Source organism: Excalfactoria chinensis, chromosome 7, assembly GCF_039878825.1.
Source record: "Excalfactoria chinensis isolate bCotChi1 chromosome 7, bCotChi1.hap2, whole genome shotgun sequence".
NCBI classification, from domain to species: domain Eukaryota; kingdom Metazoa; phylum Chordata; class Aves; order Galliformes; family Phasianidae; genus Excalfactoria; species Excalfactoria chinensis.
Genome location: NC_092831.1, coordinates 16,140,271 through 16,161,176, shown reverse-complemented (window position 1 = coordinate 16,161,176; position 20,906 = coordinate 16,140,271). Strand labels below are relative to the sequence as shown.

The 20,906-nt window shown below is 34.1% G+C and overlaps 1 protein-coding gene across 3 annotated transcripts in view; it reads right to left on the bottom strand.

Moving 5' to 3' along the window:
* The window catches only part of LOC140254928 (sodium channel protein type 2 subunit alpha), a 67,085-nt gene that overhangs the window by 8,573 nt on the left and 37,606 nt on the right, over nucleotides 1-20,906 (bottom strand). For all 3 annotated transcript variants that reach the window (XM_072342090.1, XM_072342091.1, XM_072342089.1), the window contains exons 16-21: nucleotides 20,410-20,766; nucleotides 18,072-18,551; nucleotides 8,114-8,234; nucleotides 7,617-7,771; nucleotides 6,502-6,675; nucleotides 4,238-4,360 (exon numbers count right to left, since the gene is read on the bottom strand). In XM_072342090.1, coding sequence (XP_072198191.1) covers nucleotides 4,238-4,360; nucleotides 6,502-6,675; nucleotides 7,617-7,771; nucleotides 8,114-8,234; nucleotides 18,072-18,551; nucleotides 20,410-20,766 — 1,410 coding nt within the window. The remainder of the gene's footprint in view (nucleotides 1-4,237; nucleotides 4,361-6,501; nucleotides 6,676-7,616; nucleotides 7,772-8,113; nucleotides 8,235-18,071; nucleotides 18,552-20,409; nucleotides 20,767-20,906) is intronic.

Sequence of the window (20,906 nt, the reverse complement as noted above, 5' to 3'; positions counted from 1 at the left end):
GTTCTGCAACATTTTCTGAAAATCTGTTAGCTAAGAAAATATTATATTTATTTAAGGTTATCTCAATTATTCCACTTAAAATATAACTAGAATCTTTAGCTGTAGAAACATTGTTTATAAAAAATAAATATTAAGATACAAACAGATAGTTAATGAAGTGAAGATATTTGTTTTCTAGTTTTCAGTCTCATTATACCTGAGAATTCCATTCCTCGTTCTGCTACAGCTGCAGGTCAAGTCATGTTATTCTTTCTATTACTGCAGAATTTCTACAACTGACATAACTTCTCTGGTTTTGTCTGAGCCCTGAAGCTATCGCAGAACCACCTTGAAATATGAATCATCTGAAGACACTCAAAACATAATTTTGAGTATCATGAAAAAAAACTTCTAGATACCTCCAGGATATGTGAAAAGAAAAAAATAAATAAATAAAATAAAAAGAAACCATTAAAAAGAGATTATGAGCATCCTTTACTTATTTAAAAAATAAAAATAAAAACAAGTAGTATGGGCCTAGCATCGTATAGCAGTGAGTGATAGCACTCGGGACAGAACACAGTCAGATCATGTCTCATCAAAATTCTTAACTCCCACAGCCCAGTTTCCTGAAGCTTCAGATGAAACTTAAAACTTATTTCCATTATCAAGAGTCATGATGGGAAGATGCAGGGAAACATCACATGCTTACCATTAATTGGAAACAGAGGAAAATTTCCTAGTAATTATTAATTAGGGTAGGCATAACAAACCATGATCCTAGAGAACATTATAGTGGATTAAAGCTTTTAGATGTGTAGAAAAGAATTTATTGTATCTATATAAGAATTATAATCATAGAGTAAAATCACAGAATGGCCTATGTTGGAAGGGACCTCAAAGATCATCTTCTTCCAAGCCCTTAGCTGCAGGCATCAGGGCCACATCCAACCTGGCCTTTAACTCCTCCAGGGAGTTCAGCTTTTCTGTGCAGTGTGCCTTAGCATATCATCATCCTCTGAGTGAAAAATTTCCCCCTGACATCTAATCTAAATTTCTTCCCTATGAAACTGTTCCCTCCTGTTCTATCACTTCCCATATAAAAATAAGTTGATTTCCCACCTGCTTGTAAGCTCCCTTTAAATATTTTGAAAGCCAGTATCTGGTCTACCCTGGGCCTTTTCTCAATGCTCAGCTCCATGAGCCTGTCTTTGTAGGAGAGGTACTTTAGTCCTCAGATCATCTTCATGACCCTTCTCTGTACCTGTTCTAGAAGCACCACATCTTGTTGCTCAGTGGAAGTAATTTTAAGTGCCCGTGCAAATATGTACACCATACTATAATGTTATATTTTCAGTTCAAAGAAATTCATATATTATCAAGAGATATCTTCAATTTCCAGATATCAGATCATAAAATCATTTTGTAATTAATTTCCTCACCAACTTGAGCTACTGTAACTTTAAAACATTAAGACAGAGGATATTTTAAATAGCCCAAAATTCTTTATACCCATAAAAAATGTTATTCCAGTAGTTAAGTGCTTAAATAACAAAAACATGCCTCATTTTTATTCTAAAGCTATCTGACTTCATTTACTACTTATTATTATATCTATTTCTAAAGTCATAGATCTCCTTATTCAGATGATTTACGAAGAGATACAGTCAGCAGACCCAGATCAAATCAGTAGGCAAAGCATCAACATGACAGTTTTGAGATGGAAAATTACACTCATATCTTGCTGGCAAAATTCACTACTTCTTTCTTCTTTCCACATTACATTTCCACTTCATGAATTTACTACACAAATATGAAGTTTTGTTTTTAATTATTTTGCTAATTATTCTCATTAAAAAGCAACAATTAGAAGTTTCATAGAAAGATATCGCTGACGTTTTACACAGGCCCTTTATCTGATAAAAGCATCCCAGATGTTGACATTTTCCTCAGCATAGTTCTGAAGGATTTTTTTTTTTAACTGAAAAGCAGTGCCTGTTTTCATTAAACGCAGAAGAATTATGAAAACTTTACTTTCTCAGCAACTTCCAAAACAAATATTTTTTCTTCAGTTCAGAAGAGAACACACAAGGGCTGTTCTGAAAGTAATGCCTCTTATTTTACTATGTTGTCCCACAACATCATGGGCAAATGTTGGTGGTATGGCAGTAGAGGCCAAAGCTTCTCACCAACATTCCATTACATGTGATGCTGTGTGACAAAATGATGTGAAGTCTGATGTGGAAGTGTGGATGAAGTAAAGGGGTGTCTCTGCACTCCTCCGTAAGGAAAACTCTGCAGCCACTGACATTCATTAATGCTTCTTGAATGTTAATGGAGACCAAACAGTGGATGTTAGACAAGCCACATTCCAAATGACCATGCAGATTTCTAAAAGTGTGGCATACAGGCTCTTGTTCATCACAGGCAAAAATGCACAGCCAATCCTAGTGACTGCATTGAAAAACAGTGTTTGTAGCTGAGAATATGCTCTATCAAATAGTGTTATTGTGCTCTTTGTATCTCTGGCAGTTTACATGGAAATAAATAGGAGGTATTACTTTCAGAGTGACCTACGCACATGTAGCCACTTAGAGCCCAGGCATTCTAACTCATTCAAAAATGCTGTAGGAAAAAAAACACAATGTTATGCTGAGGAAACTAAGAATTCATATTCTGATGCAGGGCTCTCTCAAAATGGTAGTGCAGACTAAATTTCAGAAACAAAAGAAAAATTAAACTTAGTTACTAAGCAGGGTAGAAATATACATTTACTAAGAATAAGGCAACATACTTTTTAAAGCACAGAAAAAAATTTGTGCAAGAAGTATTTGTATGCAATTTTAACAGGCCTTTCCTGTAACTTATCATTCTGGTATTTTTAAAACTGGATGTGGTAGAGTACCACAGCAAATGTGGAGTGGCTAGACAGCCCACCAAGAAAGGATCTGTGAGATTCAGAAATTTGTTGGAGGCAAGTGCATAGTATTTTCTATTTGAATATCAAAACCTATTTCCGTTTTAGTTGGAAGTCTTTTGATTTCCTTCACATTTTCTCCAGAAAATCAAGAAGCTGTAGTTGACCTAAAAATTTACTAATAAGCTTTATCTTGAGGTTTCGAAGATCAGAAATCACAGTAGGTAGATCACACCTTTTTAATTTCAGCAATAAGATTTCAACTCAGGTACACTTGCTGATTAGACTTATAGCTATGTCTCCCAGTTAGACAGGTGGACCCTGAATGCATATGTCAGACATCTTGTGGCTGGAACTGCAAATGTCTTCTATCTCCAGTTGTTGACTACTACCTATAAGAGAAACATATCTAGAGTGTTCAAATCATAGCAGAATATGTAAGGTTTTTGTCCATTCCAATATACTGAATAAGTGACTTGAACTAATCAGTCTGATTTTACACTAAAATAGACTGAAGAGCCAATCAGAGTCTCAGCTGTGGTAACTGATACAGTGGTAACAACTGTGGATAGCAACTCCTCAAACATATCCAACTGTGCCAGCAAAAATGTCTTCCCATATGTTTTCAGGCTTCTTAGTGCTCTGCAGATTACAATCAATATTTTAAAGTCAATACAGAAAGCAGTAAGCAATCGGTTTAAGCCAGAAATCATAAAACAAAACACCAGCTCTATCTTTGGTGAGCTAGAAATGCTGTCTCAAGTAGAATGCAATAGTCATCTACTCTGAAGGAGTGAAGGCATTTTATCACTGCCAATTTTCTTACATGTAGATTCATAACAAAGCTTTAATTTGTAACAGAAATTTCCAATTAATATTTACATAATAGTACATTAAAAGGTTTTTGATGGACTATTGATTACATTCTACATGTGTAGGAAAATACATGTATGCATATATATGTACACATACTTTTATGAGGAAATATGGATTTTTTAAACTATTTCAGCTGTAAGAGGATTTAATCGTATGGGATAAATTCAGTCATGTAGTAAAATTCCAGAGATCCATGCAGTTGATAAACCCTTGGGCCCTTCAGGAAAACATGAAATTTGCTGAAAGGCCAGCAAACTTAAAAAAAAAAAAATAAATGTTACAACGTGTGCAATAACACATGAATTCATATAAGCAGATGAAGTCTTTTGCTTATATGTTAGCGATAAATGTAAAATATATAAGATGATGGTGCAGCATTTTTTGCATGGATTTGTCATTGATTATTCTGCATGCATTGCTTCTGTGTATGCATGCATTATTTCAAATTCTTTCATTTTTTCTTACCCTCATCCCTTCAAATCGCGACAAGGCTCTTAGAGGTCTCAAAGCTCTTAGTGTCCTAAGGGATTTAATCGCACCAAGTTCTGAGTAGCCCAAGGCATTAGCTGTTAAGCTAACCAAAGAGACCTACACAAAAACAGAAAGGCAATAGTGCTCATTCATCTTGTATATCCTTTGATACATATGGTGGGATGATATGTGCCCTGAACTTCCCATGAAGATTCAAGGGTAGACCTCTTTCTCTAGGAATCCCTCTGTAACGCAGAAAGTTTTACAGTCAGACAAAGCAGAATAAAAGTATATCCTAGGTACCTGTTGATGAAATCATTTCTGTAGAATGGTATGCAAATGTCTTCTAAATTCACGTAAGCCAGCCAACATTTGGTGGTATTTAATGAAAAATGAAGTCACATGCAAAAAGAAAACTTGCAGAAGTTGGGTGAATTGGATTGCTCAATTTAGGACAGGACTTTCCATGTTATCTTCAGAACTTGAGAATATAAAAGCTCTCAAAAACTACATTCAGACCTGGCCTTTGATCAAACATAAATTTCTAGTGTCCATAAAATCTTATTCAACAGCCATAACTACAAGTGCTGCTCAGATTTAACGAGACTAATCAAAACTGATAACCGTTTGTTAGACAATGGTAGAAGCTTCACTGTTAGGCATATCCACACTTCATTACATTCCCTGTGAATCCTTTAACAACTTCATCAATTTTGGCTTGTATAACGCTGGTCTGGACTGCAGGCAGATGAGTAAATAAAACAGAATAGCTGTAAAATAAATAATACAATTACCTTTCATCAGTAATCCATAGGAATATATTTATAGTTGACCATTTGAAGGAATGGTCCCAGTAAAGAAAATTTTTAACATCTACTGCAATTTAATGCCTTTCTCTTTCAGCCTTCCTGTTCTCTCATCTCTGTCATTTCCACATTAATCTCTTCGCTTAGTTATTTCACTCCTCCAACTAAACACTTAAAAAAAATACTGTGCAAATTGTTGTGTTGTGTTTTGTTTTTTCCATGCAAACAATTGCTATAGAAAAACATTCCCATGAAAATCTCAGAAAGATATTCATAAAGTTCACTGAAGTAACTAAGCCACAGATTACCAAATAAGAGTTGAATATTTTTTGATAAATACAGTGAACATAGAATGACAATGTGAAGTACAAAGCTTCTGAGAACACTACTGATCGATGATTTACATAATCTTATGTCATTAAATATTTCACAGGGGTTTACTCAACCACAGAATTCTAATGTGGCACCTAGACACATCTTAGCATAGGATCTCTAGGGATGGTATGGATATAAAATTAGAATGTTTGCCAAGCAATTTGTAGTAAACACTTCATGGTCTATCATATTGTAATACTAGGGAAGTATGCTGTGGTTTCTACAGAATTCTGCTGCTTATCAGAACAAGTGAACAAGAGATTCAAGCCATACTCTTACCTTGAATTCTATGGGAATTACACATGCAGAACTGAGTGATGCCCTATTAGCACAGACAGATGTAGTCAGGATATTGAGAATGGAAGGAAAATGGGTGTCTGCTACATGGCTAAAGACCTGTCGTCTTCCATTTGTTGCTTCCCAGTAATATGCATACACTGTTCGGCAGTTAAGACTTGAAATTACAACACTCTGTCCACTAGGTCCTTCAGAAAATGTGATCTGCTTGGTGGTGCAGTGTTTTGAAGATCACCTGAGTACCCATTTCAAGGGAGCTCAGCTGTAGCTCTCTGACTGACTGTTTAAGGTTGCACATGTGATACAGTGAAATGCACAAAAGAACCAAGTAGTACTGAGAGTTCCTACCAGTCTTTTTCTTTCATCACACTAAGTGATAGGATACAAATTAATGGATTAGAAAGTGAGAAACTTCTAAGTAAATTGCTTTCAAATACTCAAATTCCATACACAGTTAAACTTCATGAGGATCAGCAACATCCATTCCACACAGCAAAAAATACCAAAAAAGCATACTTCCAATAGAGCTCAACAATTTCATAAAACAGAATATCAGAAAATAATAATAATAAGAAGAAGAAGAAGAAGAAATAATAATAATAAAAATCTAGAATAATAAGTATATCTGCATAATTTTTCTTTTCCAAACAGTATAATAAACCACACCACAAGAGCAATCTTAAGACAGAATTTCCTTTGGCTAGAGCAGAATGTTTATCTAGACCCATAATACTGTGATTCTTAGAGCTTGTGGTACACAATATGAAAAAGAATACATACGTCAACAATCAGGAAGTCCAGCCAACACCACGCATTAGTGAAATAGGTTTGAAAACCGTAAGCCACCCATTTTAAAAGCATTTCCAGAATGAAGATATAAGTAAAAACTTTGTCAGCATATTCCAGCATGGTCTTGATAGTTTTACGCTGTTCTATGTATATATCTTCAAATGCCTGTGAAAAAGATTTTTGAGGATGTAATTAAATGACTTCCTAATTTGCAATGAAGGATATAGTAGCCAAGAAAGTATTTGAGTTAAAAAGATACACGTGATAATAAGCCACATATCCTTCCCAATATCCTTTCTCATTCTCTTAAAACCATAGTCCTCATAACACTGTAGTACTCACCTTTCAGCTGAGCTGGACAATGATTCATGAAACTTACTGTAATACAATTCTTCAAATCCCATTTTTATTCATTTCCATGAATGGCAACAGCTTATTGGCATAAGGATTTCCCTTGTCATAGTTCCAACTTTGTATCAAAACTTTATATCAAAACTATTAAGATTATATTAGAAATTTCATAATGGCTCTGTGATATATAATTTTGAGAAGCAAGTAACTGAACCCAAACTATATGCACAACCCACTGATGGTGAATCTCTGCAACCTGACATGCAAGTGTAGCAAGTGCACAAAACTGCTATGACAAACTAGTTATTTCTGTACTTAACTCACTGTACCTGATTTAACATCACTTTGGCACAAAAAATTGATTGAATCATTATCATACCTTACACCTCATTTTGCAATTCAAGTTGCTATCTTCCTAGCTCAGCTATCAAATCATATTCTATTTCTAACTGAGAAAAAAAGAGTTGCTAGTGTATAAAAAGAATATAGAGACCTGAGCACCATTCTGATGTAGCTGATTTCTTATTTTCATGAACACTAGCTATGTTCTGAACTCATCAAATAATTTCTTTCACAGCCTGAGAGAAATCTTATAAGTACACCACAATTTATGCCAAATATTTGTTCATTTCCACTGGCATTACAACATCACTGAATTGGATACTAAATTCTGATGTTTACTGTAGCTATAAAATTAACTGTAATTCCAAATGCTTGTGTCTTAAAATAGACACAGCTGTTCCACCTTAACTTACCAGAGCACCACTGCTGAGGAGAATCATGAAGACAATGAAGGTCTCAAACCAGTTGTGTTCAACAATCTTATAGCATGTTTTCCTAAGATTCCACCAGATTTTCCCTTTCCCATCTTCTACACTGACTTGACAGCACTTGAATCTCCGCACACAGCCTAAGTATGATAATAAATTGAGATGTCAGAATAAGGCTTGTACTTATTAGGAATTACAAATGAACAAAAGCAATTTGGCTCATTTCAGAAATACTGCAATAGATGTCTGTAAATAAGTATCTTTCTGAATATTTGAGGGCCAGGGTTTCAATACTTAAAATGAAGGCTTTGTAACTAATATCTATCAAGGAGAGAGCACCACATCAGCTCCTATGTAGGAGATGCACACACAAAAAGAAAATAAAACTGTAATCACAAGTCAGCTTATTGATTTCAACAAAGAATAGAACCTATACCAACAAAATTAGGTCTCATCATGTGAGTATATTTTGCTTTTCCTACCTTCTGTGAAACAAGCCTCAGGCTCCAGAGATTCTTCAGGTTCTACTTCTGGTTGCTCCCCTTCTTGAGGTAGTCCAATATCAACTGTGCTGCCTTCTGATGAACTGGAGGCATTTAATTTCTGTGAATTAAACCCCACATATACCATTATTTTTTCAAATTTTATTATTTCAAATAGATGTTAACGTTTGAAATGCATATCAAAATCTTTTGCATGTATTCTGTGCTCTGAAATTAAAAGAATAATTTTTTTTATCTACAATATATAATGCCAAATTGCTCTACTACAGGTGAGGTCACAAGATTAGAAAAATTGTATTACGTTATTTCCCTCCAGGAAAATGTTTTCATGTTTTCATTTGAGGAATTGCTGAAACAATTAGACTACTATTCTGAGCCACATACAAGAATTCTTTTAAAAAAATTCCTATAAGTTAGAAATGGGTGCCTTCCATACTTTGTACTGCTTTATTATTCCAATCATGTGGCTGCATCTTAGATCACACGTCATATGGTATGTGTTAATACAAATAACTTTTCCAAAGTCATGACCAAACCAAGAGCAAGCTGTATAGATGTATTTTCATGTCTCAAGTAAATGTTATACTATCACTACTGTATAATCTAAAAAGTTGGAATATAAACTTTTAATTATCATTGACATGAAAACACATATTTTGAATTGTACAGGATAGTTTAAGTTTCTATTTCTAAAAGAGCATCACATTACTTCAAGAGCAGTAGCTGTTATTTTGCATTCTCTATTGCCAATGCATTTTCTGATTTCATTGTGCACTTTGAAACTACTTATTACTTTATTACAGTACACATACGTGTCCAATAACTATATAACAACAACAATAAATTTTGGAGGAATCAACTGAAAGCAAATGCTTTGAAAACAATACTGCCATAATACAGTACCGAACCAATTAATCACACTGATAATATAATCCAAATCTCTTTCACACCATCACATTGTGTTGGCAACAGACAAATATGAGTACTATAATAAGTAAAAGTAGTTTGATCATGGCATTCTATGACTCTTCCAATGTTATCACTATGTGGAGTATAACATCAGTAAAATGGCTGCACTTATAAGTAGCTAATTTTATAAAGGGAATGATGTAAGCAGAGTTAGAACACATTCTGTGGGAAAATAATATTAGACTGAGGTAAGATCCATGGAAACATTAAAGATATATATTTGCTGACAGTTAAAACTTAAGTTAGAGGCATTATTCCTTTAAAACATTTTCAAGAAGCTCTGACTTCTAGCGGTTTTGCAAAGGAAATGTATATAGTAAGTAGTACAGAAAGGAAAACTTTAAGGTAATTTTACACTGCCACTCAGATTCAGTATGTTCTTTAAAGAAAGAAAAAACTGTTTCACACTCACTCTGAATTTATCAAAATACATTTGACAGTATATCATGATTTTGACACAGGCTTAACTACGATTTGTGTACAATGGTACACTTATAGACTACATTTTAGAAGAAGACAAAGCAAAACAAAATATTTATTGTATGGTATATTATGCAGGTAATTGCAGTGATATCCACACCCCTTCACATTTCTTTGGAAAATCTCAGTTTACATATTTATGTCTTAAGTTTGTGCATAAGCATATAGCATCTGTAAGTTTATTTCCAATGTACACGCATGGATGCACACTTTTTTGCAGATCAGTATTCAAAAATCTCCCATCGCAATCTAATTCAAACCTAGAGGCAACACATGGCAGTTTGGTCATTATGGAATACTGCCTCTACTATGGCAAAGATGGAAAGTATAGGATAAATACTTTAATCCTCAATTAAGGACCACAGCATATAAAATGTGTGGAAAAATATGTGTAAAAAAATAAGTGGAAGTCAATCATCTGTTTGAGAAAAGGGCAAAAGCACTGTAATCTCAAAGTACATTCCAAATAAATATACGTATGGTATCAAAATTAACGCTTTTCAATACTGTACAACAAATCACTTTTAATCTGAGAAGTGACTATCTGCTTGTAAACTTTTCTTAAAATATTGCTTGCATCATTCCGATCTGGACAGCATTTTTAGCAGAATGCTGTAGTAGTAGCAGAGCAAACAAAAATCATGACCTGGTTAAAATTAAGTTTGAAGGACCTACTGTCCATCCTTCTATAGGAAAAGGAAAGAATTCAGTAACTCGGATATTATGCAGTAAGCTTAATTAGCATGTTAATTTTAAGTAGGAATTATGAATTCCTGTTATTGAAAATGCACAAGACTAATAGATAACTCAGTATGAAAGATTAGGAGAGATCAAAATGATCAGGTAGAAACACTAGAAAATGATACAGTAGAACAGTCAATTATCAGGTACATCAGAATGCTATTTTTAATTATGTGGGGCAGTATGTACAGTGAGTTGTATCTTACAAGCCTCTTCTCATTGAAAATCTGGTACGCTTCTTGTAAAGAGCTGCAATAATAATCACAGAAGTTAAGCTAAACAGAAAAATCCTAAATTGAATCAGCAGCTGATATTTGAAACAGAACAACAATAAAATGCCTTTTCCCACCGAGAATTCTGATCTTCTTCAGTTGTTGATGTAACAGAGTATTTGTTTAGCATGCTGTTCTTGTATACCTGAATTTATCTCCACACAGATCGCTATAGGAATGATCATGTTATAAACATTATTCAATAAATTCAATAATGATTAAGTATCATGTGGTGAAAAAAAATAATATTTTCAACATAAATAGTTATTTTTTGGTTTCTTTTTTCTTTTTCTTTTTTAACTAAATGTACTGTGTGGCATTCTAAATAATTACAAAAAAAAATGTATGCATTATAAACAGAGCTCTGAAGGTTCTATGATATTATAACAAGATCTCACCAAATCAATTGAGGTCAGTGTGCCACGGAGACTTGCCATTAATAATCGTGCATTTCCACAGCCAATTTCTCTTCTAGTATAGAGTAGCTTTCCATGGGACACTGATTTCTATGTATTTAACAAAGACTCACCTGGGAATAGGTCATGTTATTGTTGATTATGTCTTGTCCATATGCTTTAACACATAAAAAGACTTTTTATATCACAGAACTGGAATTTCAGTGTCCACCCAATGAAAAAATCAGCCGTCCTCAGTGGCAGACCCTAACAGTTTGGGTATTTAGCATATGCCCCAGCTCTTCACCAGAACATATCTCAAAGTTACCTTTGCACCCAGTAAACTCTTTTCTTTGCTCAGCAGCATTACAAACACAGGATTTTGGCAATGCTATACACCACATAAGTATACAGCTTTTCAAAAGAATGAACCTGTAAGAACAAGATAATCATCAATACCAAACTTTACCTTTGATAATGCTAGCAAGTCCTTTCTGAGCCTTTTATGATACCATGCCTCTAGATTTCAAAAGAATTTATTTACTCAAACTATATGACATTTATCAAGATCAACTATTGGACACTCTTCAAGTACTATGATGCTAGTTTATTAAAAAAAAAAAAAAAAAAAAAAAAAGGTTTTCTGAACAGCATGATAAGGAAATTATTCTCAGAGGAATCTAATTTTCAGAAACTCAGAATGTACTTTGTGTCTTCACAGAAGACAGTAACACATGGTTTAAAAGCAGCAAAATACTGATTATCATAGCTACACGCATCTTTTATGTCACGCTTACATGTCACGCTTACCAACAGCATTGCCAGTCATGCTTTCATCAGCAGTACAGTACAGAATGAGAGAGAGGTTTTAGTTTAGTTTTCAAGATAGAAACTGAAAGTGGAAAGCAGCTTGCCTAACAGAGAAGCATTGCAGAAAGCAGCAGCCAAGTTTAGGTCAGGAAGTTTTTGAAATAAATTACTTTCTGAACCTTTACAACATCTCATAGAGTCATACAATTCTGCTTCACTTACAGCCAGGCCACTCTGAGCTTCTAATATTTCTTTCTTTGTTTCCAAGTTTATTATCACGGAGAAGTTAAACAGCTCTTAGTTAAACACTTTTAATGAAGCCAGAAATTTCATGATTGGCCAGGATGCAACTAATAGCTGTTAAAATAAAAAATTAAGTGACGAAGGAGCAAAGAGCAGAATAGACAGAAATAGTAAGATGGTTCTCAGGGGAAACCACTATTTTTTCTTTGCTTTAATTTCCATTCCTCCCAAATACCTGTGAAAATGTTAAATAATGGGAAATGCATATGATTTTCTCGGTGCTATTTGTATGTCACTATAAAAATAAGATGATCTGTGTCTTAGTAATGTTATGTTCGATCTTCCACAGTCTGCTTCCCATACATCTATATTGCCTATAAAAATGACCAATTGGCTAAATATCACTGTAGTTCCACTGGTATAGCTAAGTAGAATCTGGATGTCACTCTAATGAGCACAGTAAGGCATAATAACTCCATCAGTTCAAGAAAACCCAGAACATTGTGAATCAAGGCTAAACGATTCTGTGCTGATTTTGCAAATACTGCAAAAAAAGCAAGATCCTTAAATTACGGTCCTCTCTGTACTTTCATGATGTTCATATTTACTTTATTCTACTTCTTCATGAGCATTTGATAAATGAAGGTATTTGCAAGGGTGTTCAATGAAAGCAAAAGCATCGTAAATAGCAGTGCAAATATTTGCAAAAGCAGACTTGTTGCAAGCCATTTTTAAAGGCTCTTTAATTCACACAAATAGTGGAAGGATATTTCTGAGACAGAGAATAGGATTGCTGTCTTTAAAGATTAATTAAGCTAACTGCAAGGTGAAATGAAATCTCACAATTTAATATCATTCAATATGACACATAATATGACAATGAGAGGTGATCACTTCATAAACAAACCATAGACTTAATTTTTCAGAGTAGGAAAGGATTTTGAATAATGAATATTTGTAAATCAAAGTATGACTAATTATGTAAATTATTCATTATTAAAGGGAAGATTAAAAGCTATTTAATAAGTGTATTTTAACTCATTTACCAAACTGTAAGTAGCATCATATTTCACTGTTATGTCTTATAAATATTACCATCACATTTAATAGGTGAGACACTAATCATATTGAAACTGAAGACCTTTTGGTCCAAACACTGCAACTCATTTACTGAACAGCTGAACTGTATTTGTTACCCATAAGGTAAGAATAAGCTTAAGTTTCTCAGGGCAGACAATTTTAGATGTCTAGGGATGTAGTCAGTTTGTAAGCAAAAATTAAAGAGCTATGGAAAGACTGAACTGGGTCAGATTTTGTCATCAGTTTTCTCTTTGCACCTCTACACTTGTAAGTGTGGGTGTAAGTAAGAGCAGAACTGATCTCTGAATGTTTGACCAGCCAAACACCCACTGAGTATAAGCTTTTTTAACCAAATGATGGTCACATGCTTTGACTGTGGAAATTAAATGATTTCATGCTTAAAGGTGCTTCAAGTACTGTATATTTACCTCCGAAATAAATAAATGCTTACATAAGTACAGAAGAAAAGCATTTCTAAGAAAACTTGTAAAAAAATAATCTTGGTTATGAGTCTGCAAGTTACCAACATTACAATCTAAAATACAACATTATGAAGTTTTCCAAATCAGTTCACAGCCTTTCATTATCAACACAATTTACAAATGGTCTTAGTGAAATTCTTAATAGAAAGTTTGTGAGTTACATATTCTGTCTTCCTATGAAAGGAAAGAAAACCCTTCAAACTCCAATCCTGAAAATTTTACCAACAAGACTGGCAAAGGTACATAGCATGCACTGCCAAGTACAGTTAGAATATAATGAAAAGTATAGCATCTAAAACATAGAAATGTTGGGGCTGCCGATCTCGCCTGACCATGCTGTGATGCAAGTCCCGTGGCTCAGCAGAGAGCAGCTGTGCATGTTTGTACTTTATTGCAATGAATGGGACAGGTTAGCTGAAAAACATGCAGGCCAGTCAATATTCATTAAAAAGTGATTATATAATATACATATATGTATAATTTGCTTAGGTAACCTGTGTAAAATTGGTGACACGATGCTCTGCCTCGACTAAAAGGCACCAGAGCTGCACTCTTGACTGTTCCAGCTTGGTTCTACTCCTGTGAGAAGTAAGAATGGTAGGAAGTGAAGTTCAGGAGACAACACCTCTGCTTTTTTTTTTTGCTTTTTTTTTGCGCTGGAAATGCTTATACAATTATATTGGCTGAGTAAAGATCCAATACATTTACTTTTCATTAATTCAGAATAATATGAATATATGTGAGAATACAAGACAGTAATTATCTTTTAGATTACTGAGTACTGTCCAAAGTAAAATATACACTATTATGATGTCTGCAACAGTATTAGGAGATATCACATACTCTAAGGCATTTAAAAATACCTTGTAGTTCTGCATGGTGTAATTGCGAGCCTGAAGGTTATACTAAGAATAAAAATCTAATTATTATGCAGAATACATGCACTACAAAATTTTCTATGTACACCATCCCCATAGTACTTAAAAAGCTAAAAATGAAAGAATATATTTATAACTTTTGTGCTCAAAAGCATGTATATCTATGTCTATGTAGCTTCATAAGAAGGATAACAGACTCAGCAAAGTGTCCCCATATATGTTAATGAGCCTACTTTTATGATATCTGTTAATTTAGGGTGTGTTCATTATTGCAGTGTATTCAACCATAACATTTCTATGGAGACAATGTTTTCATAATTATTTCTTTTTAGGTTTCAAAGGCAATCTTCAAGAAAATTCTGGTCAGCTTTTCCTTATGTAAATCCATACCTACTGGCACGTATGATATTGTACGTATTGTTATACTAGAAAAAATGTATGTTATAACAAAGAATTCACCAAATATTGATATGCTTAATTAAAACTTGCTAATAAATTATAATTATTCTGTAGAAATTCATCTTATTGCCCTACCCCACAAGGAATAAATGTATGCATGTGTATATACAGACATGCAAAAAAGCAAACAGACACACTCATTGGGATCTGGCCAGATGACCTCACAGCACACTATGCCTAAACTGCCTTTCGTTTGGTATTCTGCTAACTGAAGGTGGTTTGGTGCCAGTTTCTATCTTGAGCGCTTCCAATTTGCATTTGTAAGCAATAAGGTATTTGCAGATCAACATTCAGGGACAGCACATTCATATAAATGGGATCACATGAGAGGGCAAAAACGCAAGGCACATTATGGCATGACAAAAAACATGAAGTCCTGAACAAAAAGTCACCTGCTGACACTTTTTAATTAAAAATAAAAATAAAAATCTTCTTTTGCTAATTACACGACCAGACATTGGCTGTGTAGTTAATATGCCTCTGTTCTCTGTACTAAAAACCATAGTTAACAAGAATCATCTAGTGGAGAGTAGGAATCAGAAATGGGATAAAAAACTCCATTTTAGTGAGTAAGAATATTTTATCTTTGGCTACTTGATGTTAAAGTTTTAAAAACAGAATTTGTAGCAGAGAAAGATTTCTGTCTCAAAACTGATGCCAATGTTTTCTGGCTCTGCCAGAAGTCCTGTTCCCTCTTGCTCAGCAAATCACAGATCATTGCAGATTCAGCATGAGAAATGGAGAATACTTCACTACATTTTCAAAAGTAGATTTCAGCATCAAAATAATTTAATAATCACTAATGAAAATGTTTAAAGTACTTCTTCCTGTTATTGGAATGACAGAGAGTATTTAAATTAGTGCAATTCAACTACATTTCCAAATTACTTTTCGCAGAGAAGTAGTCAACTAAAAATTATCAGAGCTATAATTCATTTTGATAACATTTCAGCTATTATGTACATAGCTTCAGAACCTTAAAAAAAAAAGAACAAGCAGAGGGAAGGCGGCATTACAGAACACCCTAAATCATGGTATACTAATACCAGGATCTGGGCAGGAGATCAAAGAAGTGAGGAGAGTTTAATGTTTTTTTAAGTGCATGCTTCTGATCCAAGCAGGACTTGTTTAACATCTCAAGGCTATACCTGTCAGAAGATTTTGTTTCAGAGACATTTATACAGTAATATCATCTGAAGTGTCAATGTCAGTTACAATATATCTACAAAATGAACTACCTTCTTCACACTTTCCAATTGTAGTATTTAGAATGCTCTATCAATGATGTCTTAGGCAGCCAGCACTGTTGAAATAAACTGAAATACTACACTAATACTAACTTAACAGACAACTGAAGAATACAGACTAATATTTGTTACTTCATTAAGACAGCAGTAAATATTTCTTCCTGTAATGAAGAAATCCAAAGTATTGCATTTCCTAGTACTGAAATTTAACTTTTAGCCCTTTATTTCCAACCTTTCAGTACATCCTCTGGATATCACTAGTTGCTAAGCAAGAAAAAGACTGAAAATGATAGATCTACTTGAAGATGATAAGAAGGACAAAAAAAAGAACAAACACAGAAGGTAAAGGCCTGTGCCAAGAAAATACATGATTTAAAAGAAGAGAGGAAAAAAAAAACTGTGCCATTATGACATGCAAACATAACAGGAAATCTCACTGCCAGGTAGATTTTGATTAGATTAGAAGTGGAATTTGTTGTTCCTTAGTCAGAATAAAGTTTGAAATGTTAATAATGGAGAAAGGAATGACAGAAAACTGTGCTAGACCTATTTATCATAAGGTGCCTAAAAAAGATTCTGTTTCTCATCCTAAGCAAAAGGATAGAATGGAATCAGTGAACATATCACACTGAAGACCAAGAACTTTTTTTTACTCATGTGATCTTCATTATACCAAATAACTAAAGACCAAACTAAAAGAACTTCTGTTCTCTTGTATACCCAAGATACAGTTATGAAAAGTAAGATAGGCAGTAATGCAAACAATCTGTAAAAAATACTTTTGAAAGAACAATAAAGAATTGTCTGAAGAGAGACAAGAAAATAATAATAATGTGTGATGCAGACAGTGCAAGAAAGAATCTTGGGTAAGAATTAATAGAATCTTATCCATAGTCATATCCTTGCATTTAAATGAGAAGAAATCCATTATGAACATCTTTCTGTTCATTTATGTCTACATCATAGCGTGCAGTACTATTCAAAAATGTCCATGCTAATTCTGAATGAACTAGCTTAAGTATTGAGCATAGTACAGACTTACTACACTTCAGGTGGTGTGCCTCCACCACATACAATTGCACTGAGTGCTGGGTTAAAACAATAATGAAAGCTTTGACATCCTCTGCTACTCACTAGGTGTTAACTTGGGGACATCCATTTGGCACCATGTTGTGCCAGAGGTGCCTTTTATTATTTTCACAGTAGATAAATGATGTAAACATAAAAACTTCAAAAATGACAGTGAGTAGTGTTATGAAAGGACATTGTACTAAGAAATAAAGCGTCATAACTGTTCTTTTCAATGCAAGGACATCACTTCTTCAGCAGTTCTGCTACTATCAGATGGTTATTAGTGATACATATTAAATTATCTAGTGATGCCTCTACATTATCTAGTAATGTAGCAATATGATGTATTGAAATGGAGGTTTTTTAAATTGTATCAAAAAGGTTAAAAGCATCAGAATGAACTATTAATTTGATAGGAAGCTCTCCAGAAAGCAAGAAAAAGAGCAAATAACTATACTGATTAAGTAAATATGGAGAAACTTGCACAACACTTCCCAACATTTTGTAAGACTTCCGCTATCCAAGGCTATTAAACTGGTTCATTTTCTTAGTGAATAAATTCAACAAAGGAGGGGGGGGAGGAAATTATTGATATATATATACATCTTACACAGCTTGATTTTTAAGTTAAGTACAATACTGTACATTCATCTCATTCAAAATTTGCAATCTTATACCAGTTTATCACAAATAAATTTACAAGTTTTCACACTCTGGCACACAGTAACTAAATATAGAAATTTATCTAACACCAGTAATCTTAGGAAACTAAAATGAATCAGAGAGTTTTTAAGATAGAAGCAGTCCTACCTCTTTGCTTTCTTCCAGGTCTGACTCGCTGCTAAACTCCTCTGTATTTAAATTTTCAAAATCAGATTCCCCAACAGCAATTGGCACAGTCACTGTGAGACTTGGGTTGTTTATGAAGGACATGTAATCGCTTTCATCAACAACGTATTTTTCCACACTGCTGCCTATGCCACTGGTAGTTCCATTCCCCTCTTTAAGATAGGCAAGGTTTTTACCTAGTTCTACTATCGTGTGATTGGAAATACAGCTGTCTTTTTTGTTGTTTAGGTCTTCAAGAGGTTTGATTTCATCTAAAACTTTCTGCTTTCTAACAAAGGCTTTTTGGATGAATTCACGCACTTTTCTCTTCACAAAATCTATACCCTTCTGAATCCTTGCCACAGCAATCTGGAGATTGTTCATTTCATTATCATCATCTGTAGCTGCAAGGTTGTCTGAACTAAAGGAGCTCAGGAGCAAGGCCAGAAACAGGTTGAGTACCTGAAAGACAGTAAGGATATAATATTTTGGATCTCTTACTTTTAAGTCATAAAAGAATTTCACTAAGTGTTGTTTGATATGACATAAATTTTATATCACAACAAGCTCTTTATCCAACACACATTCTTGCTATTATTTCCAGTCCATACTCATATCTCTGGTATTTCTTTTATAACTTGCTAAAAATATTTTTAAATTACATATCTTGACCAGTATAGGTGAAAATTTAACTCTTGACTTTCTCCTTTCTACTCCACACTGGAAGGCTTGCAGGTCTGCTCCCTAAAATGGAGAAAGCCATAAGGAAAAAGGATATAACACAAGCAGTATGCAAGAGATGCAAGTCGTTTCTTCAGCAGTGTTCGCAGACAAGGAGAATGCAGGCAGACTCCAGTCTTCTACAGTTCAGAAGACCATAATTTCAGAATGTCTAATTCAGGATACAACAAAATACATATTTGCCCCAAATGCCTTATCATACCATTTTTGTTTTGTGCCACAAAACAATCTACAAGGGAAAGAATCCTTAGCTGTGATATACTTTGGTTTTAGGAAGTTTTTCATATTGTCACCACACCATACAAACACAGTAGATGAATTTGAGCTACATGTAATTATGTTAGCATAAATGAAAACTTCACTAAAAACGATAGTTAGAAATATGTATCAATTATTTGTTCAATTTTGCTGTATATTTAGAAGGCATGCCACAGGAGTCTCACATTAGTCTAGTTAAAGTCAGTATTTTGGTATCTCTGTGAAAAATCACGTTTATAAAATTTTAGTCAAATTTATACTTTTTTTTTTTTTTTTTTTTTTTTTTTTTTTTGCATGGTATCGAAGAAAGAAGTGATGCTATTACTCAATAAGAAAATACCACAATTAGGAATAACCATGGAAAGCTGGTGAAATTATTCAAAACCAGTATGTCATTTAATGATTAAATGCTAGTGTGGAAATGTTGGATAGGAAAAATGAAATGGAAGTGTATACAGAAGGGCTAAAAATCAAGACAGAAATGCTGTAGAAATAGGCATATAGAGTGCATTACGAAATGCCTTATGTCATTTGGGGATATATAATGAGGAGTGTTATATGTAAGACATGGAGTATAACTATTCCAAATTATCATAGTATCATGCGAGTTGGAAGGGACCTTAGAGATCATTGAGTCCAGCTCCCGGGATTCGCGCCCCTCTGTGAAGCAGAGCAGCATTTCTGCCACTTGCGACACAGAGGGGATTCGAACCCCGGGCCTCTGGTGTTGCAAGCAGCAATTCTACCACTGTGCCACCAGAGGCACACAATTATTATTCAATTTATTATTCAATTTATTATTCAATATTTGTGTCTCTATCTAGAATGCTATTTGGGACTAACTAAAAGGCCAACAGTGAATAAGTGGTTTAGAAGTCATCAATTATGATAAAAAAATTGAACAGCCATGTTATTTTGATTCAGAAACAAGACAGAAATTCGAAAAAGTAAGCTGTCCAGCAATATAAATGTTATCATGACCAACTATTTCCCATAACTATTTGAGACTGGGAAGTTTAATTGGCTGCAATGGTGGTTTAAGTTGGATTTTTTTAAAGGCATTTTAATGGAAATATCTTATTAAAATAATTCATAAAATAATGATCTTACTAAAGAGGTCACAAACTCAATAAAGGTTTAAAAAGTAAAACAAACAAACAAACAAACACTTTTCATAGCTTATCAAGGTATTCTTGAACCTGGTTTAGAGAAAGAACAAATGAATTACATAATTTCTGAAAGAGTCTTCATCTCTGATTTCTAAACTATGAAAATCAGGAAATACACTCTTACATGTTTTAACAATGCACTGATTACGTACCACTAGATTTCCAATCACCATGACCATCATGAAGACAGTAAGGCACATAGTTTGGCCTGCAACCTCCATGCAGTCCCACATTGTTTCTATCCATTCTCCACACAGCACTCGGAATACAATCAAGAAAGAGTGGAAAAAATCATGCATGTGCCAGCGTGGAAGTTCACAGTCACTGGAGATCTTGCAGACACATTCCTTGTAGCTTTTTCCAAACAGCTGCATCCCAACCACAGCAAAAATGAACACAATGATGGCCAGCACCAGGGTCAAATTGCCCAAAGCTCCCACTGAGTTGCCAATAATCTTAATCAGCATATTTAGAGTTGGCCAGGATTTTGCCAACTTGAAAACACGAAGCTGCAAAACAGAATAGTACACAGTTATTCATGTCATTAATTGTAATTCATCATTGCTATACATTTCTTTGCTATGTATATTCTAATTATGATGTTTCTAAAGCATGCCTCATGCTATTTCTATAAACTTTAGTTACAAAA